We start from the raw sequence: 16,192 nt of genomic DNA, 5'->3' as shown, positions 1-16,192 counted from the left end.
GAATTTGCTTCAGGATAATGAAATAGTTTATGAGGAAAGTTCTTTATAGAATTCCAGGTAGTAAATTTAAAAGGAATGATGAAAATTGAATAGCACCAATTTGTAACCTCTAATGACAAATGGATGTAGGCTATGATCCATGGCTGCTCAAATCATTAAATGAGAGTGGAATGGAACCTAACAATGGCTAGATCAGACTGACAAAACCTGAACCCACTAATCAATTTTACATCATAAAAGGAGAGACAACCAGGCATTTTGTGCTTCCTAATGTGATGCAACAGGAAGTACACACCACCACCTATGGAGTGTTCTAGTCAAAAAATCAGAACAATTAGACTGAGCAAGAGCGAGACCCAATCTCTATAAAAATAGAAAAATTAGCCAGGCGTGGTGGCATGCACCATAGTGGCAGCTACTTGGGAGGCTGAGGCAGGAGGATCGCTTGAGCCCAGGAGTTTGAGGTTGCTGTGAGCTATGATGACACCTCTGCACTCCAGCCCAGGTGACGGAGAGTAAGACCCTGTCTCAAAAAAAAAAAAAAAAAGAATCTGATCAAGTCTCTAGATCTCACATCAGTTTAAAGGAAATAAAAGGAACAGAAGATCAAGTTTAAAAATACTACTAAGATCACACCCATACCAAAGCTTGCTTAGTGACTAAAAAAAAAAAGAAAAGAAAAGAAATTAAAAAAAAAAAGATCACACCTAATGGGTGTAGTGAGCACTCTCTGGGGGATGGACCCGCTTGAAGTTCTGACTCAGGTGGGGCAAAGGCTATATGTAACCTAAATATTTGTACCCCTGTAATATGCAGGAATAAAAAAATAGAAATATTTTGAAAAAAAATAATATAAAGACACAAAATCCAGACTGTGGGGAATTCAATAGAGCAAATGATCTGTTTCCTGAACAAATAAATTAAGAGAGACAGACTATAGAGTAGAAAGAATTAAGAAATACATTAACCAAAACCAAATTCAGGCCGGGCGCTGTGGCTCACGCCTGTAATCCTAGCTCTTGGGAGGCCGAGGCGGGCGGATTGCTCAAGGTCAGGAGTTCAAAACCAGCCTGAGCAAGAGCGAGACCCCGTCTCTACTATAAATAGAAAGAAATTAATTGGCCAACTGATATATATATAAAAAAAAAAAATTAGCCGGGCATGGTGGCGCATGCCTGTAGTCCCAGCTACTCGGGAGGCTGAGGCAGGAGGATTGCTTGAGCCCAGGAGTCTGAGGTTGCTGTGAGCTAGGCTGACGCCACGGCACTCACTCTAGCCTGGGCAACAAAGCGAGACTCTGTCTCAAAAAAAAAACAAAAAACAAAAAAAAAACACCAAATTCAATGCAATGTGTAGCCTTTGTTCATCCTGGCTTGAATGGATCAATGGCAAAACATATTTTTAAGGAGACCAGATGTGTGAGGATATTAAGAAATAATTTTTAATTTTTTAGGTGAAATAATGGCATTGGGACTTGTTAAAGAGAGTCGTTATTTTTTAGTCATACTGAAATGTTTACTGTAAATTCTGAAGTATTTACAAATAAATAACATAAATGAATGTCTTTATTATAGTAATTTAGAGTGGGTGAGTTGGAGATCAGATCAGATGTTGATAATTGTTAAAGCAGGATGATGGGTGTGTGTATGTGGGGGGTTATATATTCTTCCTTCTCCTCTTGTATGTTTAAATTTTTTTCCATAGATTTTAGCTGCTCTTGCTACAAAACAAAAAAATGAGTAACTATGTGAGATATATATTAAATATATATTAATTTGCTTCACTATAGTATTATCATGTATATCTTAAATATGCAGAAAAAAATTAATTTTTTTTTGAGACAGAGTCTCACTCTGTTTCCTGGGCTAGAGTACCGTGGCGTCAGCCTAGCTCACTGCAACCTCAATCTCCTGGGCTCAAGCAATCCTCCTGCCTCAGCCTCCCGAGTAGCTGGGACTACAGGCATGCGCCACCATGCTCGGCTAATTTTTTCTATATATTGTTAGTTGTCCAGCTAATTTCTTTCTATTTTTAGTAGAGACGGGGGTCTCGCTCTTGCTCAGGCTGGTCTCAAACTCCTGACCTCGAGCAGTCCTCCCACTTTAGCCTCCCAGAGTGCTAGGATTACAGGTGTCAGCCACAGCGTCTGACCCAAAATTAATTTTTTAAGAAAGAAAATTTTCCATAATAAAAACTAGAAAGAAACCCTATTCACCTTTATGCTGATCCTGGCCTCCTCTCACCATGTCTGATCCTATATCGCTAAAATAGACACTCCAAAAACAAGAGAGGCTCTAGTGTCACAGACAACCCAGACACCAGCAATCTGTGATCCATGCTGTACCCATGCTGACACCTCTCTCCACTGCATTCACAAAGATTCCACTCCACCCCCTGCACCAGGTTAGATGAGCAAAATAGCAAAGCTGCGAGCTCCATGGGAAAAGTCTCACGCATCTTCTAGGGTATCCCCTGCCAGCACCCTGGCCAGCTCCACACATTGGACTATAAGGCGAGGTAGAAGGCTCCAGAGAGCTTGCTGAGCTGAAGGGGCAGTGGCACTCATCTCAGGGATTAGTGAGGGCCTCCTTCTTCTTGCCTCCCTGCATCCTACTCTCCCTACCTCACCTTCCAAGCGTTTGGCTGCCCCACTCCACACTGGCAATATCTGCTCCTGGCCGCCTCTGGCACCTTATTGGGAGACCTTCCCTGACTTACTGATTTCGATGCCCAGCAGACTCTCTGCTGTCAATACTACTGGGCCTAGAGGAATATGTACAACATATGGTTAAGTGGAAAAAGTCATCTGAAGACTTATTTGTATAATAATCCCCATTTTAAAGAATAAATTCAACCACAACAGCAGCAAAAACCTCTATTGAGGTGGACATATGTTTCCAAGGACATGGAAGTGAGTAGGGGAAGACACCAGAACATACCACCTCAGAGGGGCAAGGGTTTTTTTTTTTTATGAAATGTGACAAGCTGTTTCCAAAACTAATCTGTAAATGTAAATGTATAGTGTTCCAATTATCTAATGCTGTGTAACAAAGTACCCCAAAACTTAGTGGCTTAAAGCAATGATAATTATTTTTGCTCATAAATCTGTACTTTGGACAGGGCTCAATGGGAATAGCTTGCCTCTGCTCAGGGTCAGCTGGGGGAGCTTAAAGGCTCGGGGCTGGAATCATCTGATGGCTCACTTACTCACATACCTGGCGACTCATGCTGGCTGTCACTGGAACCTCAGCTGGCAGCTCTGGCCAGAACACTGACACATGGCCTTTCCATGTGCCTGCTTGGCTCCTCACAACATGGTGGCTGGGTTCCCAGGGCGAGTGTCCCAAGAGAAAGAGCAAAGAGGAAGCTGCAACACCTATTCTAACCTACTCTTGGAAGCCAAGCGGTGTCACTTCCACCACATTCCAATTACTGAGGCAGTCACAAAGGCATTCCTGGGTTCAAGGGGACAGGAACCAGACTCTACCTCTTGATGGGGAAGTGGCAAGGTTGGAAATACTGTGTGGAACCAGAAATGTTGTTGTTACCAAATTTGAAAAATAAATCTTTCATATATAAGAATGAGTTCTTGGCCAGGCGCGGTGGATCACGCCTGTAATCCTAGCACTCTGGGAGGCCGAGGCGGGCAGATTGCTCGAGGTCAGGAGTTCAAAACCAGCCTGAGCAAGAGCGAGACCCCGTCTCTACTATAAATAGAAAGAAATTAATTGGCCAACTAATATATATAGAAAAAGTTAGCCGGCATGGTGGCGCATGCCTGTAGTCCCAGCTACACGGGAGGCTGAGGCAGCAGGATTGCTTGAGCCCAGGAGTTTGAGGTTGCTGTGAGCTAGGCTAACGCCACGGCACTCACTCTAGCCTGGGCAACAAAGTGAGACTCTGTCTCAAAAAAAAAAAAAAAAAAGAATGAGTTCTTAATTAATAAAACTAATAGCTCTTTTTGCACACTTCTTTTTGCTCTCCCTTTGCTGCGACAATGGGTCCAGTGGTCATCTGTGGTGTATGTATCACACTCTGTCAACCTGTATCTTGTTCTTGCCCCATAACCCTATCTTTCTCTCCTCAATAAACCCCCTTCTTGTGCTTTCCTTACTTTGGTGTGTCTGGTCATTCTTAAGCCAAGAGTGCACTAAGAACAGACACTTTTACACTGAAACCTGACAGTTCTTCCACAGACCCAGGGACATCTACATAATTGATGCTTCCTTCACTCCCCTTTTACCTTTTCTCTTCTAACATTCTCCTTATCTTATACAAAATGTAGATTTCCTGGGCCTCACAAGAATGTAACCATTTTGCCTCACCATGGTGGGAGTGGGAGGGCTGCCTCTTTTTTCCTCTCTGTATGCCTGTAAATACTAAAGCTGCCAAATTCCCCTTTGGAAAAAACAACCACAGGTTTGTCTGTGAATTGTACTTTTCCTGAGTGCATCCTCAATTTTGGCTTAATAAACCTCCACTGATTGAGGAAAAAAAAAAACACTAATAACAGAAAACCTTCAGCATTAGATACCAAAACATACTATATAATTACATTAATTAAAACAGTGTGTTAGGCCGGGCGTGGTGGCTCACGCCTGTAATCCTAGCACTCTGGGAGGCCGAGGCGGGCGGATTGCTCAAGGTCAGGAGTTCGAAACCAGCCTGAGCAAGAGCAAGACCTCGTCTCTACTATAAATAAAAAAGAAATTAATTGGCCAACTAATATACATAGAAAAAATTAGCCGGGCATGGTGGTGCATGCCTGTAGTCCCAGCTACTCGGGAGGCTGAGGCAGGAGGATCACTTGAGCCCACGAGTTTGAGGTTGCTGTGAGCTACGCTGATGCCACGGCACTCACTCTAGCCTGGCAACAAAGTGAGACTCTGTCTCAAAAAAAAAAACAACAAAAAAACCCCAGTGTGTTATGGGTAGAGGAATAAAAAAATAACAATATGGTCCAGAAACACAACCAATTATATAAGGGAACTTAGCATATTATAAAAGTATATGATAAAACTATAAAAGGAAACTTGGTTATACTAAGAAGAAAGATATTGAAATGACTGGCCATCTATTTGGAAAATAAATTAGATGCTATGGAAGATGTTCTTGATTGGCTGCTGAACAATCTCTTTTCCCTTGACTACCATAACTAACTTCTATCCCTAATTTTATGTAATAATTCTATTGCTTTTATTACTTAATTTTTTATCCACATGTTTTTATCCATAAACAATATATTGTTCAGTTTTGCCTGACATTAAATGTTTATAAATTGCATTGCACTGTATATTTTCTTCTGTGTTTTAATTCTTTCAGTTTCTGAAGTTCATCCACGTGGATGTGTATAGTTGCAGCTCATTCCTCTCCCATGCTCTATGACATTCCATCAAATGAATATATCACAACTTGTCATGCTACTGTTCATAGACATTGGGTTGTTTCCAGTTTCTGCTAATGCAAGCAGCGAGACTATAAACTTTACTACCTTTGTCTTTAGGGCATATGTCTGGGAATAGGATTACTGAGGTATTAAGCATATACTGAGATACTCACCTATTCAGCTTCACCAGGTAATAAATTATTTTCCAAAACAGCTTACCAGATTATACTTACACAACAGTGAATGAGAGTTCCTGTTGATCCATAACCATGCCAACCCTCGATATCACCAGACTTTTTTTTTTTTGAAACAGGGTCTCACTTTGTCAGCCTGGCTAGAGTACAGTGATGTCATCATAGCTCACTGCAACCTCAAACACCTGGGCTCAAGGGATACTCTTGCCTCAGCGTCCTGAGTAGCCGGGACTATGGGCACAACACACCACCACACCTGGCTAATTTTTCTATTTTTCGTAGAGATGAGGTCTCACTCCTGCTCAGGCTGGTCTCGCACTCCTGAGCTCAAGTGATCCTCCTGCCTTGCCCTCCCAGAGTGATGGGATAACAGGCATGAGCCACTGTGCCTGGCCCTTTTTATTTGTAGGAGGTATTTATAAATTCCAGATAATAATCCTTTGTCAGTTATGTCTTAAAAATATCTTCTCCCAAGGCCGGGCGTGGTGGCTCACGCCTGTAATCCTAGCACTCTGGGAGGCCGAGGCGGGCGGATTGCTCAAGGTCAGGAGTTCAAAACCAGCCTGAGCAAGACCCCGTCTCTACCATAAAAATAGAAAGAAATTAATTGGCCAACTAATATATATATATATAAAAATCAGCCGGGCATGGTGGCGAATGCCTGTAGTCCCAGATACTCGGGAGGCTGAGGCAGGAGGATTGCTTGAGCCCAGGAGTTTGAGGTTGCTGTGAGCTAGGCTGACGCCATGGCACTCACTCTAGCCTAGGCAACAAAGCGAGACTCTGTCTCAAAAAAATATATATATATCTTCTCCCAATTTGTAGCTTGTCTTTGTATTATTTTTATATTTTTTAAAGGAAATTTAAATTTTTAATATTAATGTCTCCAAATTTATCAATATTTCCCCTAGTAGTTTGCATTTTTGTGTTTGGTTAAGAATTTCACTCCCAATGTTAGTAGGCAATGTATAATAGTGCCTAAGAGCAAATTCTGAATCCAAAGATCCGAGATTCAGATCCTGGTTCTATCACCTACTAATTGTATAATCTTGGGCACATTATTAACCTCTCAATTCCTCAGTCTTCTCATCTGCAAAATGGGGATAGTCATAGTATCTGTCTGATAGAGTTGCTATGAGATAAAGAGGTAACATATCTGGGATCCCATAGAACAGCCTGCAGGAATTATTGAGCACTATGTAAATATTTGCTGTTATGATGAAGCTTATCAGACAATTTTCATTGTTACTTCTCAGGGCAAGGACCATATCTTTTTTTTTTTTTTTTTTTTTTTTGAGACAGAGTCTCGCTTTGTTGCCCAGGCTAGAGTGAGTGCCATGGCATCAGCCTAGCTCACAGCAACCTCAAACTCCTGGGCTCAGGCAATCCTCCTGCCTCAGCCTCCCAAGTAGCTGGGACTACAGGCATGCGCCACCATGCCCAACTAATTTTTTCTATATATATTAGTTGGCCAATTAATTTCTTTCTAATTTTATATAGTAGAGACGGGGTCTCGCTCTTGCTCAGGCTGGTTTCGAACTCCTGACCTCGAGCAATCCGCCCGCCTCGGCCTCCCTGAGTGCTAGGATTACAGGCGTGAGCCACCTCTCCTGCCAAGGACCACATCTTATTCAGCTTTGTATCCCTAGCTCTTAGCACAATGTCTGGCTTAAGTTAATAAATAGTTCCCTGTTTTCATGCCCGGGGGTGCAGTGGCTCATGCCTGTAATCCTAGCACTCTAGGAGGCCAAGGTGGGTGGATCGCTCAAGGTCAGGAGTTCAAAACCATCAGCCTTAGCAAGAGCAAGACCCAGTCTCTACTAAAAATAGAAAGAAATTAATTGACCAACTAAAAATATATAGAAAAAATTAGCCGGGCATGGTGGCACATGCCTGTAGTCCCAGCTACTCAGGAGGCTGAGGCAGAAGGATCACTTGAGCCCAGGAGTTTGAGGTTGCTGTGAGCTAGGCTGATGTCACAGCACTCTAGCTGGGGCAACAGAGTGAGACTCTGTCTCAGAAAAAAAACACACACAAAAAAAACTTCCCTGTTTTCCCCATCTCTAGCCTTTTCCCCCCACTCAACTTCACCTTCTACAGTGTTGTCAAAATCATCTCCCATACATAGCTGTGATACTTTCTCTCTCCTTACTAAAGCTTCCAATTATTTTCTGTTACCTGCACTTTTTTAAGTCAGCATAATTTACCCAAAACTCTATTTCCAATCAAAGTGCTCTAGACTCCCCTTTCTACCAAACAATGGTGTTTGGGTATCTATCCATCAATCTAAACTCATGTTTGTATGTAAGTGTCTGCAAATGTGTATACATGCAGTCTAGGGCAGTGTCAAAAGAATGGCCTCTGAAGGCAGATTGCCTGCCTCTGAATCCTGATTCTAGCACTTACTACAGATGTGACTGTGGAGAGTCCCTTCACCTTTCCAAATCTGTTTGCTCATCTGTAAAATACAGACAGTAATAGTACCTATCTCAGAGAGCTACTACAAGCATTATGAGGTGTTTAGCATTTGGTATGGTGTCTGACACACAATAAACACCAAATAAATTTTAGCTATTATTAGAAAACCTTCTTGCCAGTATATCTGTATTCCCCAAGCCCCACAATCCACTGGGTTCCTCCAGTGCTCACAGAAGCTAGTGGTAGGGAAGTGAAGGCTATAAAGTGCAGGGGTGATAAGGCAGCACTGCTGTCTTCTTCACAACAGCACATTGATGATAAGCATGGAGAATATATTAGAAGTCAGGATGGGCAAATATAGTTTTGCATGTTATGTACTGTGCAAAACAAAATACATCCATTTAAGAGACTGGCAACCTGTAGTCCATTTCCACTCTCTAAAACTAGATGCAAAACTTGGTCTGTATGTGCATTTTTCATGGCAGAGTGTCTATTGCTTTCATCTGATTCATGACCTAAAAGACTTTTAACTGAGAGGGTCCAGAACCCATGCCCTACTCGGTATAATGTTCTCTGAGGGTAAAAAGTTCATGTGGACATCCAGCACCCCGGTGGCAGTCAGTCAAAATTCCAGTGTTCACTGACTGCAAAACCAAGGGAATGCAAACGCATTAGCAACTCCTTGGAAGAAAAGTATTATACATACGGGAAACCAAGGAACACTATGGGGGATAAAAGCATTTTTAGTTTAATGTGGTACAACTGTTGAGGTTTCGAGGCCTCCATTAGGATGAAGGAGAGCCCGTGATTGCAGATTTGTTGTGAGTGTGTCTGTATGTTATATTGCATGTGGATGGAGGGGTGGACTACATGAGCTTACAGCGAACTTCCATCATCACTACTACCCATAATTTTCCGGTTATTTTATCATCCATTGATTCTTTTCTTCCGGCAGTTCTTAAGACAAAACTGAAACACAAAAGGAGAGAGCAAAAGAAAAGAAATCTCCGAAGGAAGCCCAGCGCCTGGTCTTTCGTCCTGCGGTCCCTTTAAGAGAAGAATCTCTCGGGACCTGCAGTCCCAACCGACCCCAGTTTTAACCGAAACCTAACCCGGACTTCCCCCTCTTGACTCAAATAAGCCCAACTTTGGATTTTCCCTCCCCTATTGACCAATCAGATGCTGTTACCAGGCAGACTTTAGCTGCCGCCGGTGCGAGCCTGGCGCCTTCTGTCTCCGGGTGGCAGCAACGACCAATGACAGAGCAGGCTGTCCGTGTATCTAGGCAGATCGCGGCTGTTGCAACCATTCAGAAAAAGGAAAATAAAGCAACGCACGAGCCGGCTGGGCCAGGACCGTGGGGCTGGGCTGGAGTGAAGGTGGCTACGAGGTAGTTTCTCTTTCTCCCCTACCTTTATTGTTGCTTGTGTTGGAAGGCGACTGACTGTTCAGAGGTAGGGAGGGGGTAAGATTAGTTGGGAGGAAAGCAGAAAAAGATTCTGGCTGTATTTTCAACAGCTTCCTCACCCATGTGCACGTGCCCCGAATCTGGGACCCCATTCCGCCTACCGGGTTTCCTACGCCCAGCCCATGAGTTCCGCTGCCCTGAGCCCCCCACTTTGCCGCAACCGGGGATTGAATGGAGGGGGCAGGGAAGGAGGTGGGGGCGCGCTTCGGGATGGGATGTTGTGGAGATGACGTAGGGGCCGGCGACGTGGGGAGGGGGAGCGGCGGGGGAAGTCGTGGCGAGATTAAGTAATGAGAACTTGGGCCCAGTATTTTTTCCAGCCTGGAAGGGCACACAGTATGTTCGTATCCTTTCTGACCTCCCAGGCATATTCAATGGTGAGGCGTATATTAGGGAATTTAGAGAACTTTGTTTTGTGGCTTGTTATTGTTTTTGAAGGGGAGGAGGGCAGTATGGGGTCAGACACAGAAATGAAAATTTCATTCTAACGTGGATTCCCCACCCCTCTATCTCTTCCTTTACAGTTTTCCAGATTTAGGAGACTTCAGAAAGGTGGGGCAGATAGAATGGAGATGGCAAAGATCTCTTTGGGTATATATGGGCCTGGCGAAGTAATGGAATAATTTCTAATTTTTTGGAGAAGGCAAGTGGTGAGAAAAAGACCACTGGGGAAATTCGGAGGCTTTATTTCTGTTTCCCTGTCTTTTTGGGTGGAGAGATGAGGAGTGCCCGGGCGTCTCCAGGGGAAGGGGAGGCCAGTGTGAGTTAAATCTTCATGCCTTGTCCGCTCTCAACTCTAGCCCTCATGCCGGAATGGCAGAAGATGAGCCTGATGCTAAGAGCCCCAAGACTGGGGGAAGGACCCCCCCAGGTGGTGCTGAGGCTGGGGAACCTACCACCCTGCTTCAAAGGCTCCGAGGTACCATTTCGTAAGTACTCATCACCATCTCCAAAATCCTGTTCCAGACCCTGTAGCACTTCACTTCCTCAGATGCATCTGAGCAGGAGGAGATTCTTGGTCATGGTAGCAGTTCTTGAGCACCTGCTAGGCATTTCAGTCCTTTTCCCTCCCTAGCAATCAGACAAAGGGATGGGGAAGTCTCTTGTATGACCTCTAGCTTTCTCCTCTTCCCCACAGCAAGGCGGTGCAGAACAAAGTAGAGGGAATCCTGGTAAGTATTTTGGGGAAGAGGGCAATAGAGAGATGGGATTGGTGGGGAGTAATTTCTAAGGCCCCTTTTGGTCTGACAACCTCTAAGTCAGCTAGACTTTGTGGTAAGGATCAGAGGGTCCTACAATGGGTCCTTCTTGGCCTTATTGTTTCTCCTGCCTCTGTTCCCCACTACCTCAGCAAGATGTACAGAAATTCTCAGACAACGACAAGCTGTATCTCTACCTTCAGCTGCCCTCAGGGCCCAGCACTGGAGACAAAAGGTAGGTTTTATGGTAGAGGTTTATATGTCAGAGGTTCTAATTCTTAGAGAAAGGCTCACTGGGGAAGGGCAAGGTAAACAGGAAGACTCATGACTGCTGTCTTTGATCAGGAAGAAGGGTCCTTGCCCTGGCTTGGTTTACCAGGGCAAGGTCGATTCTGGATGGACCTATTTGGTCCAGCACTATTGAAGTGTTAGTCTGGGAAGAACCAGGACAACTGTTAGGGTCTTAGTAATGCTTGTCCCTTTTACTTGTCCTGCAGCTCAGAACCAAGTACGCTCAGCAATGAGGAATACATGTATGCCTATAGGTGGATCCGCAACCACCTAGAAGAGCACACTGACACCTGTCTGCCAAAGCAAAGCGTTTATGATGCCTATCGGTGGGTGGAGGGTTTGGGTGGGTGGGTTGCTAGGCACAGGACTACCCCCTCACTGCTGGAGAGCTCCCTACCTTGATAGAGTCCTCCTTCTTAAAGGGTTCCTCTCACCTGATCCCTCGGAACCCTGAGTTCCTCCCACCTGATTCCCCTGATCCCATGGCCTCCTCTTCTGAGTAGCTTCCTACCCTGCCTCCCTCACTTAGAAAGTACTGCGAGAGTCTCGCCTGTTGCCGCCCACTCAGCACAGCCAACTTTGGCAAAATCATCAGAGAGATCTTCCCTGACATCAAAGCTCGAAGGCTTGGAGGCAGGGGCCAGTCCAAGTATCCTTGACTGGAGAGGTTGGGGCTAGAGTACCTGGGGAAGGAAACCTAGGATGCAGAGAGCCAGGAGCAGAAACGGCTTAACTTGCCTGTGGGGCTTGGAGATCACCATGTGTTGGCTGCTCCTTAACTTGCATCAGATATTGCTACAGTGGCATACGAAGGAAGACCACGGTATCTATGCCATGCCTGCCTGGACTTGACCTAAAGGGTTCTGAGAGTGTAAGTAACAAATAAACCTCCAATTCCACTCTTCCCTCCCAGGTAAAAGTCAGAGGTCTTTGGGACATGTTTTGAGAGCTGACACAGTCTTGGTCATTATGTACATAGCTTCTGGGTATTAGGACATGCCCTTCTGTCTACCCTATGGCTGACTCAGAGGATAAAGGGAGTTTGTGGATTTGGGGAACTGGATGGGTAGAGGCTACTCCCATCCCCAGTCTGGTCTCAGCTTTGGTCAATAGTAGTGTCAGAGAGGGGGAAAGAGTCCTTTAGTTTAGAGTGTGATTGGGCATGTCCTTCCCCACTACAGCCAGAAATGGGCCCAGAAGTAACTCCAGCACCTCGGGATGAACTGGTAGAGGCAGCCTGCGCTCTGACCTGTGACTGGGCAGAGCGAATTCTGAAACGGTCCTTCAGTTCCATCGTTGAGGTCGCCCGCTTCCTGCTGCAGCAGCATCTCATCTCTGCCCGATCTGCACATGCCCATGTGCTTAAGGCCATGGGCCTCGCTGGTGAGTGGACATTGTCTTATGTCTGAGAAGCCCTCAGCCACTTTCAACTTCAAAGGCTTCCCCACATGCTAGAATAAAGACATGCCGTATTTGCCTCCTATTCACGGAGGCCCTTCTAAAACATGTTTTAGACACACCTCTTTCCCATCTCTAGCCATCAGTCAGTCAGAATCACCTCACTCCTCTATTCCTTAGTTTCCTCTTCATCCTCACTTTGTTACTTTTTCTGGCACTTCTGCAGAAGAGGACGAACATGCCCCTCGGGAACGGTCATCTAAATCTAAGAATGGTATAGAGAACCTAGAGGGTGGAGCCCATAAGAAATCGGAGAGACTGGCCCAGGTAAGAAGGTTAATGTCCCTAACTGCCGTCCCGGGCTGGGAGCTTATCGTACCCTTCTGTTGGATCCCGTACTTTTTCACCTCGTGTGCTTCTGGTGCTTATGTTTCCTCCAAAATTCAGTCTTCATGCCTTACTGTGTTCTTCTCTTTATTTTTTAGCCTCCTAAGGAGCTGGAAGCCCGGGCTGGGGCTGGCCCTCCAGTGCGTGGAGAGCGGAAGAAGAGTATAGTTGAGAGCCCTGCCCCAGCAGCCAGTAACCCGCAGGTTAATGCCCTAGTGGCCCGGCTGCCTCTGATCCTTCCCCGGGCCCCTTGCTCACTTATTCCACCAATCCCAGTCTCTCCACCCATCCTGGCCCCCAGGCTTTCTTCAGGTGCCCTGAAAGTGGCTACACTGCCTCTGTCCAGTAGGGCTGGGGGACCCCCCACAGCTGTGCCCATCATTAACATGATTGTACCGACTGTTCCTGCTTTGCCTGGACCTGGGCCTGGGCGAGCTCTACCTGGGGGACTCACGCAGCCCCAGGGCACAGAGAACAGGGAGGTAGGCATAGGTGGTGACCCAGGACCCCATGACAAGGGTGTCAAGAGGACAGCTGAAGTACCTGTTAGTGAGGCTAGTGGGCAGGACCCACCAGCTAAAGCAGCAAAGCAGGATATAGAGGATACAGGAAGTGATGCCAAAAGAAAACGGGGGCGCCCTCGAAAAAAGTCAGGTGGAAGTGGGGACAGGAATTCTACTTCTGAGAAGTCTGCCATGGAGTCTGCCCAGTCCTCAAGGGTACCATGGGAAATGTGGGGCTCTGGAAGGAAAAGCAACTCAGCTGGAGGGCCAGAGAGGCCAGGGCCAATGGGAGAGGCTGGGACGGGGGCAGTGCTCACCCAAGGTCAGGATGATGGTGCTGTTTCCAAAGGAGGAAGGGGCCCTAGTTCCCGGCATGCCAAAGAAGCAGAAGATAAAATTCCTCTTGTCCCCCCAAAAGTGAGTGTTATTAAGGGTAGTAGAAGCCAAAAGGAGGTTCTTCAGTTGGTAAAAGGAGAGGTAGACACCGCAGCACAGGGTAATAAAGACTTAAAAGGGCATGTACTTCAAAGTTCCTTATCACGTGAGCATAAAGACCCCAAAGCAACACCCCCATGATAGGTCTATGGGGAAGAGTGTTTATATCCATATGTTAACTCTACCTGTCTGCCTTGTAGGGGCCCTTCTCTGCACTTGCTTCTTGTTTGGCTATTCTTTTCCAAAGGGAGTCCATTCTCCTCTGTATAGACAGCTGAGTCACCCAGTCTCACATAGTGCCTAGTTGCTGCCTCTGACCTTTTCAGCTTGATACCCTTGGCTTTAGTGTAACCAATAAATCTGTAGTGACCTTCTTACCTGGATCCCTGTGCTATCCTGTGGGAAGATAGGGATGGGGTAAGTATGATGAATGTATAGGTTAGGGATCTTTTGGGTTTAAATCATAGAAAACCTAACTCAAACTGGCTTAAAATGAAAAGGATTTATTGGCTTATGTAACTGGAAAGTCCAGAGGTAGTGCTGGCTCCAGGTAAAGCTTGATCCAGTGGCTCCATATGTCTCTAAATGCTTTCTCACTTCTCTACCTTCTGTAGGATCATCTTAAGCCTAGGCCACCTCATGTCGACAAGCATTCCTCCAGTTTCATGTTTCCCCATTTCTGTTCAACCAGAAAGAGAAGGCATCTCTGTGCCAGAAATCCTAGCAAAAGTCCCAAGATTCACTCTGATTAGGCAGCCTGGGTCACATGTCCACCCCTGACCAATCACTGTGGCCAGGAGGATGGCATATGCTAATTTGCTTATTCTACATCATGGACTACACCTTTGGGGAAAAGGATGGGTCACCCTCAGAATCACATGAATTCCCCAAATGGAAACTGGGAGAGGGAGTTGCTGGAGGAGCAGCTGACACTCATTACTACTCTGAAGTACAGGTACTTTTAGCTTGCTAGGTTGAGATCAGCTAGACTGGCTTCCTTTTTTCCTCAGTCCTACATTTTGCTCACTGCAGCTATAACCTCTTTTGATCTCAGAAGGAAGGAGAGGGAAGTCACTCTCCTGTGGGGACTTACTCTTCAGTCTCATGTAGATGAGTCCCTTTTTTTCCTACCTACATCTCAGAGATGGAGCTCCTTCCTTTTCCTGTTTCTTAATTTTCATTTTTTCCTCATTCTCGTTCCCCTATCCCTCACCCCATTGCCACTTTCACCAACTAAAGAGAAAGATTTGCTTCCTAGTCATTTCATTAAATTCATTCTATATCCACCAGATGTCAGTCTCTTGTCATACATGTGTCAGGACTTGGCCAGCACTGTGGGGTTAAAGCTAGAGGTATGGAAGGAGGTAGTTCTGCATGTCAGGGAGCACCAAAGGGAAGGAGATCCAGACCCCCCAGGTATGTCCTTGGGAAAAGCAGTCAACAAAGCAGTATTTATTGAGGATCTACTTTGTCCTCTACATAGGGTAGCTTCTGTCAGGGAATCTTGGTTCTTCCCAAGAAATATAGACCTTCTTTCAGGGAGACTTCATTTGTTCATTTATAATTTCCACCACAGCAGATTTTAAGAAATTATAATATGTAATATTTGATATCTATAAAGAATATATGTAACATGAATAAATTATGAAGTATAATAAAATGAGTACTTATGACCCGTAATTCAATGTACACATTAAAACATTAGAAATATCATTGAGTTTGTGTTCCTCCCTATGCTGTCCCCCTGCCTCTTCTTAGAAGTAACCACTGTCCTTAATTTTGTGTTTATTATCTGATGTGTGTATATATTTTTTTAACCACATATATATGTATTTTTTAAAAATGTTTAGTTTTGCCTGTTTTTTAAGCTTTACAAAAATGTTATACTCTAATAGTTCCCTGCAGTTTGCCTTTTTTCACTTCACATTGTTTCTAAGATTCATCCATGTTGTAGATAGCTATGATTCATTCATTTTCATCTGTATCATATTCCATCAAGTGCATAAACCACAAGTTATTTATTCAACTATCAATGGATATTTGGGCTGTTTCCAGTTTTTTGCTATTATAAACAATGCTGCTATGAACATTCTTATATATGTTAGTGCCTTTGTTTTTAGAAGATTTCTAAAGAGGTTTCTAAGATGGTCCTTTGGTTTATTTGCCCTCCAAGTTGGGGACTGTTCTCTCTTGTCTTATTCTCTGGAAGAGTTTATATCAGATCGAAATGGACTGTTCCTTGAAGGTTTGGTAAAAATCACCTGTAAAGCCATCTGAGCCTGTGTTTCTTTGTGGGAATAATTTTAACTATCAGTCTGATTGCTTTAATAATTATAGACTATTTGGACTTTGTAATTTTTTTTAAATTTCTTTTCTTTTTTTTTTTAAGAGACAAGGTCTTGCTCTGTCACCCAGGCTGGGGTATAATGGTGTGATCATAGCTCACTGCAGCCTCCAACTCCTGGGCTCAAGCGATCCTCCTGTCTCAGCCTCCTGAGTAGCAAGGACTATAG

At 44.7% G+C, this 16,192-nt stretch overlaps 1 protein-coding gene across 8 annotated transcripts; it reads left to right on the top strand.

Annotated features, from left to right (window-relative positions):
- Positions 1-9,301: 9,301 nt before the first annotated feature.
- Positions 9,302-15,951, top strand: RFX5 (regulatory factor X5). 8 transcript variants are annotated; one of them, XM_012767573.3, is made up of 11 exons: positions 9,302-9,388; positions 9,991-10,018; positions 10,267-10,395; positions 10,605-10,638; positions 10,818-10,900; positions 11,163-11,282; positions 11,486-11,605; positions 11,746-11,827; positions 12,138-12,339; positions 12,581-12,681; positions 12,840-15,951. In XM_012767573.3, exons 3-11 carry the CDS (start codon positions 10,280-10,282, stop codon positions 13,818-13,820), a joined length of 1,839 nt encoding a protein of 612 aa, XP_012623027.1. In that variant the 5' UTR covers positions 9,302-9,388; positions 9,991-10,018; positions 10,267-10,279; the 3' UTR covers positions 13,821-15,951. The 8 variants fall into 8 exon arrangements, with proteins under 8 accessions (XP_012623027.1, XP_012623025.1, XP_012623026.1 ...); XM_012767571.2 differs by having other exon boundaries at positions 9,304-9,388; positions 9,991-10,109; XM_012767572.2 differs by having other exon boundaries at positions 9,304-9,388; positions 9,991-10,116.
- The last annotated feature ends 241 nt before the right edge of the window (positions 15,952-16,192 follow it).

The sequence above is a fragment of the Microcebus murinus genome, chromosome 2 (assembly GCF_040939455.1).
Source record: "Microcebus murinus isolate Inina chromosome 2, M.murinus_Inina_mat1.0, whole genome shotgun sequence".
In the NCBI taxonomy this organism is placed as follows: domain Eukaryota; kingdom Metazoa; phylum Chordata; class Mammalia; order Primates; family Cheirogaleidae; genus Microcebus; species Microcebus murinus.
Note: the sequence above shows the minus strand (reverse complement) of the source record. Positions and strands in the feature narration are given on the sequence as shown.

Excerpts from the sequence above, each read along its gene's own strand:
- RFX5 (XM_012767573.3), top strand. The coding sequence starts at position 10,280 with ATGGCAGAAGATGAGCCTGATGCTAAGAGCCCCAAGACTGGGGGAAGG. Across the intron at positions 10,396-10,604 it reads AGGCTCCGAGGTACCATTTC|CAAGGCGGTGCAGAACAAAG; the intron begins GTAAGTACTCAT and ends TCTTCCCCACAG. Across the intron at positions 12,682-12,839 it reads AATCGGAGAGACTGGCCCAG|CCTCCTAAGGAGCTGGAAGC; the intron begins GTAAGAAGGTTA and ends TTTATTTTTTAG.